Consider the following 9,657-nt stretch of genomic DNA (forward strand, 5'->3'; position numbering starts at 1 on the left):
GTTGTGGATGCCCCATCCCTGGAGGCATTCAAGGCCAGGCTGGATGTGGCTCTGGGCAGCCTGGTCTGGTGGTTGGTGACCCTGCACATAGCAGGGGGGGTCGAAACTTGATGATCATTGTGGTCCTTTTCAACCCAGGCCACTCTGTGATTCTACAACTGATTTTATATCTCATCTCTCAGCCATTTCTAACACCACTCTAAACATGCTTACTCAACCTTGCTCTATAGTCAGCCATATAAGTTAGCCATGTAGAAAGACACGCAGAGCCATGGGAACTTTACTACAGCTGTCAGAACTTTTTCTAGTCACAAGCCCAGGCAAGTTGCTTAATGGTAAGGGTTGAAGAAATGGCTCATGTAGTTTCTAACAGCTCTCCAGGACAGGTGGATTTGCTACAGATCAACCAGCACAGGACCAGTTCTTTCAATATACTTTTATTTTAAAACAGGTAGGTCACAGAACACTAAGCTTAGCCCATTCTGCCATACACAAGCTACAAATACTTGTTTGACAGCTGAGGGTCAGTCTTTAGTTAGCATACATGAAAAGTGAATAAAAATCCATATAAAACAATATTCAAATAGTTTCCATAGGAACACAGATAAATGTGACCCATCTCCTAGTCATTTTTGTCGTGTTTATGCCAAACCTAAACTTTTAAAAAAACACTTAAAAATTCTAGCAAGAATTAAGTTAATGGTCCCCCAAATGCCCTAAATTCAATGACTAAACTTGCAGTTAGTTTCTAAGTATTTATTATTTATACATTAATACTAGCTGAAGCACAAGTTGCTGGATACTCAATTCCACTTTCACAGGCACAGGAGAGGGGCAGACTAGCAACATCCTGCTCCTCCACTTCAGCTAGGAACTCCTGCTCCTTTATCTGTTGCATTAATTGCCTAGAAAGAAAAACACCAACAGTCAGAAGAGTATTTCAATACAACATCCTAGAAAAGATAGATGAAATAGTTTAGTTACCACTTTGTAGCTACCAGAACACAAAAATCGATGCTTTACAATCCAGATATTATTACTAGAACAAAATACCAAAGCAGAACAGTCTGTGCATGTTATCTGCAGTCTTTAGTGTAAATGCCAATATTAAGCTGTTTCACTGCTTCCAAGTAGGATCTGTATCTGCAGATATACATATATCAAGACCTACATTTTTATTCCACGTGCCATACAGGTTTCGTGACTTAAAAGTCATTCCAGAATGAAATTCATCCTCCCTGTCCCATGCCATCACATTCTCAGGTACCTTGAGTTTCAAGTGAGGTTAACAGCAGGAATTTAAGGGAGTTGGCACAGGAGAACCACAACTCCCTTCATCCTCAAACACTGTACCAAAACAAGCTCAGTACAGAAGAACTTCAGTTAATTAGTTTTTGACTACGTATCTTACACTGCATGCAAAGAAAAGTTGTGTTTACCACATGGTTGCCCATGTGATATGCACTCAGACATAGGTAATCCCTTACACGTATCACAGTTAGAGCTATAAATACAGCTGTACACTTAAACACGTAGAGCACGTATCAAAAAAGCTTTTGTCTGTGCTGAAAGGACATGCAGCATAAGCTCACTGATTATATCCCCCTCAGACAAGGGTTAGCATATGCTGGTAGAATTTTCTTGCCAAAAGAAGAACACTAAGAAGGGGTGAAAAGAACTGTAGCTTTGGATGGTATGCCTCAGCTCAAATATTACAATTTTAATAGAAGTCTATAGTGAAAAAGTTAATTAACAGCTCTGCAGAGCCACCTTTAGTTTCAGACAAGTCTGGAGTCTAATGGGAAGCCTAAGGCTTCATGTGACACAGCAATACTTCATTTGACTGGAGGTGTCGCTAAAGGTGGGGGAGGGAAAAGCCAAACAGAAGTGCCAACCTTGTTTATAGGAAGGCAAGGCTAATGAAAGAATGGAGGAAGCTTCCTCTTTTACAACCAGAGCTCCCCTAGATTTAAGAATTTACAGTAAATCTCAGAACCACCTGATCCTAGCCAAACATGCTAATACTGCTGCCCAAATACTTTTTACCATTTTAATAGGCAAACTTCAGTAAAGATAAGGACTTCCTCTTACATAAGAACCCTTTTTTATAGAAGTCCATTAACCTGCTTTGCAGAGAAAAACATCCAGATTACTTTTAGCTACTGTTTAAAGATGCAGTTCTGCAGCATTCTGGTACTTAAAGTAACCTTGCTTTCCTCATCTATTTTAGGGCTTCCTGTGGAGATCCAACAGACTACAGTAAGCCACAGTCCGGAGCTCAATTTACACCCACGAACAGCTCTCAAACAGAACATATTGTGGAGCTGCACAGTTAAGAACTGTTCCTTTGCATTCCTGTCCCTTACAGTCAGGATATAGCGGGCTATCCACTTACGAGACAGCACAATAGCAAAACAGTGATTGATCTGTCTCTGATCGCTGGTCAGAGAAGTTAACTGTAAAGAATCTGTAACTACCTTATGTTTTCACAAAAGTGAAAGACAAGCTGGAAGCCCAGGCTAATGAAAGGACTCCTAGCATTCTCTCTTAAAAAGCACTTCTAGAGATAAATAAATCAGAGCAAAAAGTAATTGGTAGTGTTATGGTTGTTCTAGAAACATGCAAAGACTACCAGAGGTGTTGCTTTTCACATAAAAATATGGTTTTCCGGCCAATACAACACCACAGCCATGGCACTGTTTGATGCAGGACAGTCACAACTGAGAAGATATTCACCAGTTTCTCTAATGAAAGCACTTGGTGGACCAAGTTATTACCATATTTAAGATACTAACCATGCTGGTCTTGACATCACATAATGTATTGTTGGCCTCTGGAATCCATTGAAAGTAGAAGCTGCTGCAACAGTATAGGCACCCATGTTTTCAAACAGGATCCAGTCACCAACTTGCAACTCTGGCATGTTACAACGCTCAACAATACGATCCAGGCCATCACACGTTGGTCCCCATATGCTGCAGGAGTAGCAGCTGTCATCTGGTTTAGGCCGCTAAAGAGAAGAGTCTCATTAGTTTGACAACTAAAACAGCTTCCAGAAGTTATGTCATGATTGATGCATGCAGAGCACTCTGCCTCCTCTCTAAGAGGAGGAACTGATTGCAGGTCCTTCTGCACCCTTGGCTCTGAATTAAGTTCCACTGCACGCCTCCCAAGTTTAATGTCAGGCAGTGAACACGAGACTGCTATGAGGAGGGATTTGCCTACAGCCAAACTACCAACGTGCAACACTTGTGAAATGCTGTACCTTTTGCAGAACTGGTTTAACATGTGCATGATCATACAAGATGCAATTGAACGATCCATAGACACCATCATTCACGTAATACATGAGTGTTTTGTCATTCACATCATCTTCATCTGGAAGAAGCAGAGACACCAGTAAGAGAGTGCTTGGAAAGAAACATACAGTTAGGCTGGGGGAGGGAAGATCAAATCCAGATTCACATACCATCAGAACCTGTCTGCTCCTTTGACACAATCTTTTTTGCAATGATATTGACTGCCAGGGTGAATGCTGATGCAACATAGTATCTTCCTGGCTCTGCAATAATAGTTACTTCAGAATCCAAAGGAAAGTATTTATCCAGTGCTGGGTTGATTACACTTGTGATCTAGGAAGTAACACCAGTTGCAAATATTACTACTTCAGCAGCTATCCAGATACTCTTTTTAGACAGGAATGAAGTCAGACTTCCATGCTCACAGTAAGGTACTATTCAAACACACAGGTTAGGATACACAAGTGGCTTGCTGTATCATTTGTCTTCACTTTATTGTATTTTCAAAGTGGAAGACAATAAAAGCAGACACTTGCAGCTTAAAAACTTAAACGTGAGCTGTTTGGTCACTTAGGTCTCAGTGAAGTCACCCTTCACTAAAGGCTTCATTAAAACAGCATTAGTGTCCCACGTGTCAACACCTTTCCACTTCAATTCCTGGTATGCTTCTCATTCTGATCATAATGCAACACCATCCAGTTTACTGCATGCTAGAGAAGTCATCTCATGGGATTTTAAGACTACCGAAATCTTTGTCATCATCTTGGAAATTGTTGCCTTCACAGCTGTCAACTTATCAGCAATAAAGCTGCCTCCAACCACTGCATGACTGCCTCACGCCACGGAGCCCACTCACAGCATCATTTGCACTTGATATTTCATATAAAGCCAGTACAACCCTAAGAAAAGTCAGCTTTCATTAACAAATGAGGCAACATCAGCCCACATTACAAGCAGATAATTCACTCTGTGGGACTGATTTGATGTCTCCCCGCGTAAGCACATAACACCATTTAACATCACTTTAGACTGGCAGGTGTTCTGACAATACTGCTTTTAGTTCTCTTAACACTAAGCCACCTCTCCTCTTCAGAAAAGTAGGTATTTCTATGAAAGACTAGAGAACTGATTGAACAAAAACCCATACATTCCTAGCACTAATTATAAGCCAGATCACTTACAGATCTGGTTTGCTACACCAGTGCTCAAAACCACTCAAAGACTGTATGTGTTCAAGGTTTTCTCATCTTATGTGGGAGCAGCTTCAGTTCAGAACACCTGAAGTAGACAGTCAACTGGAAGAAGTTTATGCCAGTGAGAATTAAGTCTGCAATTAAAACTTGCTTTACAAGTTTGGTATCTCTGCATGTTTATGCATTCATTTAGCTCTGTCTTGAGAGATGATCTAATTTTCCAAATACAGTCTCCTCTTTTCTTCTAAATTCCATTTCTGATCAGATGTACTCTTATGAGTGTGTCTTTATGCTATGGAAAGAGCTAGATTTTAATACAGTTCAACATCCAGAAAGACACCACGAAGCTCTTAGCAAAGCTATACCTCTTCAAATTTAAGCTTGACGTCTTCAGAGCCAGGGAAGCCACCACCAATGTCAAGCAGATACATATTGAAGCCAAGTTCAGCCTGAAGTGAAAAATAAGTGGAACAGCGTTAAGGAAAGCTTTTGGTTTATCATTTTAGCTACAAATAAATATATCAGTAAGTTGTTCTATTATGATTTGAGAACAGAGCCAATTTACTGGGTTCTTGTAAGAGTCATCTCAGTTTGAGCTGTTGATTTTATCGCAGAACTGCTACCAAGCAGCCACCAAGCCCTCAAAAAAACTAACCTGAAATGAGGAACTTCAACTTTTAACCCTGTAACAGTTCTATAACTGATCCGGTTTTGCCACAACAGTTAAACAGGAGTTCCAGATGAAACAGAACTGTACTACTTACTCCCATATCGAACACACAGCGGGCATCGGAAATAGCCTGAACAAATGTCTCCGGGTCTGTACATCCACTTCCAACATGGAAGCTAGAAAGAGAAACAACACATTAGCTGGTCTTTGCTAAGTCATTAAAGTTCACGTAAAACTTAAGCCACAATACACAAAGGCGTATCTATTGTCAGCTACACCACTTAAATCATATTTCACATGGCTGCATTATGAAATGGAACGCACCTAACTCCCACAATGGCAAGGTCCAGCTCTTTTGCACGCTCCAGAAGCAGCCTGCTTGTCTTGAGAGTAGCTCCAAATTTAACACTGAGACGACAAACTGCTTTGGAGTCATCAGTTGTGATACGCAACACTAACCTGGAAACAGGGAAGAAACCAAGTTCTAGAATAAGACATCATTATCAGGAAGGTATGGTTTTAGAATGAGATCAACCTTAAACATACAGGCTTTCCTGTCTGCCTCCTCCTAATGCACCAGTACACAGGCTCAGATTTCAGTGGCTGAAGTAGGCCTATTATCTCATAATTTCACATCACATCTTAAAAAAAGAACAAGTGGCAAATAACAGCACGTGTTTCAGTAAGTTGAGAACTCAAACAAGAATGATAAAACAACTGGGACAACTTACTTGGCTTTCGGATGGGCCCTTGCAATTTTCATTAGTTCTACTTCACTATCAAATGTCATCATCCGTACACCACTGTTAGCAGCATGTTTGATTTGAGATAGTTGTTTGCAGGGATTGGCATATATTATTCGCTCAGGAGGTACACCGATGCTCTGAACCAGCTGTATTTCCGTCTAGAGAGAACAGGTTACATTAAGGATATTATTATTTCCAGATCAACGATCAAATTAATGAGAACAAAAGTGACAGTGCTTATGCCTAACTGTACACAAACACTTCACAGCTGAGCATGTACCAACACCACAGTTCAGAACACAGACGAGGTCTTACCTTACTGGCACAATCAAATCCCGCACCAAGAACAGCAAGAGTCTTCACTACAGCTTCACTGTCATTACATTTGACAGCGTAGAAGGGGGTTACTCGAGGAAGGGCTTTATGCCACCGCATGTGCTTCTTTACAATATCCCCGAGGTCAGCAACATAGAAGGCATCTTTATCATCCTAGAGCAAACACACAGGTTGAAGTTACAAACCACAGATAACAGAATAAGTTGGGTCAGCACTTGAGGAGGGGGTTGCCTTGCAGAAAATCCACAGAGGCAGTTTGTTCCCCTAGTTTATAAACCTGCAGTGTCATGAAATGCAGTCCTTTCCTTGGCATACTTACAGAAGATGACACTTCGTTTATTTTTTGGTCGAGGATATCCTTGGCAGTAAAGCCCTCGTCAAGGAAGGTGAATTCAAGTTCTTCTTTGCTGAAGCTACCCATGATTCCTGACATTCCAAGTTTATGTGGAAGGACTTGAGTGTAAGCTGTTGATACAAAAAAAAACCCAACAACCCACAAACAAATGTTATTTCATTTGAAGTCCTACAGCTCACATTCGCTGTTTCAAATTCATGCAGTCATTACACGGTGGTCACATAATTGAGAGCTGTGATTCCTATAGTGGTTACTGACAAGTTAATTTAACAGGTGACACATTAGGTTTAATCAGAACCAGCAAGGCTCTCTATAAAGTAGCCTCGTCAGACTGAAGACAAGCTATCCTCTGTTTAGGAAGTGAACGATGCACAGAATCTATCAAAAATAGTCACCCAGATACTATTTAAGTCCATGAAGTTCCCATCATCTTTTCCTTTGCCTCCACACTGGAGTTACTGTTAGTGTTATGGCTAGTACTGGTTTCAATGTAACTACCACTTTCCCTAAGCACTCATCAGTTCCTGGGAGAAACTTTACCTGCTATTTTTGACATAATCAGAGCACAACTGCTTACCTCTGAGCAGTAACAACTCCCAGCAAACCAAAGGAAATGGAATATTTGGCTCTATCAGTGGTCGGGGCTTCCCTGTTCTATGCACAGCCTTCAAGCTACGTAAGAAAACCTCAGCTGTCAGGAGTGGCAGATACACACCAGCACAGCAGCTCCTGATTGTGGTCTGTAGGTATACATTGAGACTGGCGAGCAATTGACACTTTATAACTGGATTTCACACAAGTCTGCAACGGAGCTCCAAAGCTAACAAGGAGCCGACTAGAAGGCTGCCCTGAGAACCAGAACGAAAAGGCGAAAGCACATTCCTCTGCCACCCAAAAGCCAAGTTACACGGGTCGCCCTGAGCCAAACAGAGAAAGGCAGCCCGTTCAAACTGTGAGCCGAAGCGCATCTGTGTGCTGCTTTTTAAAGCCCTCAGTGCCTCAAGGTTGCGAGTGAGTCACGGGGAAGATACGGTTTCACGTAACCCCATCCAGCCCCGGGCCTTCCCTCAGCGCTTCTCCCCACTTTATCTAACCACGCCGATTAGAGCCAAGATTTGCTCAGCCTGAAGTTCCGCGGTAACCCTTCGGCTACAGCACTGCTTGCCGCTTACAAAAGCGCGTTACATCGCGCAGCTTTGCTTTTGGTTAGCGACGTTCTGAGGCCGGCGGCCACCCATCCCACACACGGAGCGCGCCGTTCGACTTCAGCCACTGCGCTCTGAGAAGCGATTACCAACAACCCCTCACCTCCGAGAAACACACGCCCGCACAACCGCCGCTATCAGGGACTGCTTCACGTTATCTGACCGTCTCTCACCGACCCGACGAAGCAGACCGGGGGTTCGACGTAGATTAAACCCTAACGAAGTCAAACCCAGCGGCCCGACCTCCAGAACGTTCGCTCCCGCAGCGCCGCGGCACGGCCGAGTCCCTCCCGTGCTCCCCTCACGCCGACCCGGCGTTGCCGCCCGCCCCCCGCAGGCCCCGGGGCCCGCCACGCACCTGTCTGTGCCACGCCGCCAACGCGGCCCCGAGCCGGGGATTCCCCGACAGGAAGGAGGCGGAGGGAGGCCCCGTGCCCGCCGGCGGCAGCCGGCTCCCCGCCCGGCCCGTTGGCAGCGGCCCCGCAGACACGTGGCTCCGCGCCGGCCGGCCGGCTTCCGCCCCGCTCCCCTCTCCTCACCTCGGGCAGCCGCTGTCAGAGCCCTCCGGGTGCCCTGGCCCCGGCCTCCTCGGAGCCGGGCGCTGCGGAGCGGGCCGGGAGGCGCCCTGCCGCCGGAGGGGGGAGCGGCGGAGCGGCCGCACGGGACTGCGGGCGGAGCGGGCGCCGCGGCTGACAAAGCTTCGCCACCGCCGCGGCGCTCCTATTTATAGGGCAGCCGGTGTCGCCATGGCGACGCACCAGCTCAAACCAGCCGCGATCGGCTGGGACCGGGCAGGGACCGCGGCCAGCGCTATTGTGACGTCAGCGGAGAGCACGCGCGCCGGAAGCCCCGCCCACCGCTCGTTCCGTCCCGCCCACCTCTCGTTCCGCCCCGCCCACCGCGGGTGCGCTGAGCGCGTCGGGTCTCTGCGCAGCAGCCGCCGGCGGGGCGCGGGCTCGCAGTGGGCGCGGGCTCACACGGGGCACGAGTACTCCAGCGCGGGCTGGGGAAGCTTTTCTGCATCACAGCAAAGCAAACAGTGCGGCAGCCACGTCTGCCTATCCGTATCCCCCCGGCAGGAGGGCAGCCGCTGGGGGAAAGTGGGAACCTGCTGCCTTCAGCCACCCTCGTGGTGGGGTTTTCACCGCTGCTCTCGTGGCGGGGACCCATCTTCTGCAGCCACCCTTATGGTGGGTCTGCCCTCAGCCGCCCTCATGGTGGGACCTGCCACCCACAGCCACTCTCACAGTGCGGACCTTCTCCCTCAGCCACTGTCATGGGGAGGACCCACCGCCTCAGCCTCCCTCACGTCAGGGCTGCGGGCAGCAGGGGCGGGAGGGACGTCCAGGTCGTGGTGTCCCAGTCAGGCCTGGACGTGGCTGTAGACCCAGGAGTGGGCCTCTGTGCCTCCGCAGCTCCCCGCATGGCTCCATCCACCTCATGTGAAGCGGCTGCATGGGCCAAAGATGCTTTCCAGAAGAGGGCACTGGAAAAGCACGCGTTATCGGGAGGCTGAGCCGCATCTTCCTGGTGCTCCCCTCCCTGGTGCTCCCCTCCTTGCCTGCTGCCCACTCAGGGCTCTGGCTGCCATGCAGGGACAGGATACGGGACATCACACCAGCTGCTGCCTTCTATTGGTGTGCGTCCTATACCCTGCATAGCAGTAACCCCACTGGTGCCCACTTCCACATGCGCAAGGTGTTGAACTGCAGTCTCAGTGTTTACAGATCGGAGATCAGAAAGCAATGGAAAAAAAAGCCAGAGCTCACACGCATCACTGAACGGACAGCACTGCAGCACCTCTGTCAACCTCTGTATGAGCTCAGCCCCCAGCAGAGCACCAGGCCGTGAGC

General features: G+C 46.8%; 1 protein-coding gene across 3 annotated transcripts; it reads right to left on the bottom strand.

Moving 5' to 3' along the window:
* Nucleotides 1-421: 421 nt before the first annotated feature.
* ODC (ornithine decarboxylase) lies at nucleotides 422-8,503 on the bottom strand. Of its 3 annotated transcripts, none has more exons than NM_001167766.2 (11): nucleotides 8,344-8,503; nucleotides 6,564-6,709; nucleotides 6,224-6,397; nucleotides 5,894-6,066; nucleotides 5,487-5,621; nucleotides 5,257-5,338; nucleotides 4,858-4,941; nucleotides 3,470-3,632; nucleotides 3,266-3,378; nucleotides 2,796-3,010; nucleotides 422-905 (listed from the first exon to the last, which is right to left on the bottom strand). In NM_001167766.2, the coding sequence occupies exons 2-11, from the start codon at nucleotides 6,675-6,677 to the stop codon at nucleotides 764-766; spliced, it is 1,395 nt and encodes a 464-aa protein (NP_001161238.2). In that variant the 5' UTR covers nucleotides 6,678-6,709; nucleotides 8,344-8,503; the 3' UTR covers nucleotides 422-763. The 3 variants fall into 3 exon arrangements, with proteins under 3 accessions (NP_001161238.2, XP_015131527.2, XP_040553130.1); XM_015276041.4 differs by having other exon boundaries at nucleotides 8,163-8,503; XM_040697196.2 differs by having other exon boundaries at nucleotides 7,908-8,503.
* Between the last annotated feature and the right edge of the window lie 1,154 nt (nucleotides 8,504-9,657).

The sequence above is a fragment of the Gallus gallus genome, chromosome 3 (genome assembly GCF_016699485.2).
Source record: "Gallus gallus isolate bGalGal1 chromosome 3, bGalGal1.mat.broiler.GRCg7b, whole genome shotgun sequence".
Lineage (NCBI taxonomy): Eukaryota > Metazoa > Chordata > Aves > Galliformes > Phasianidae > Gallus > Gallus gallus.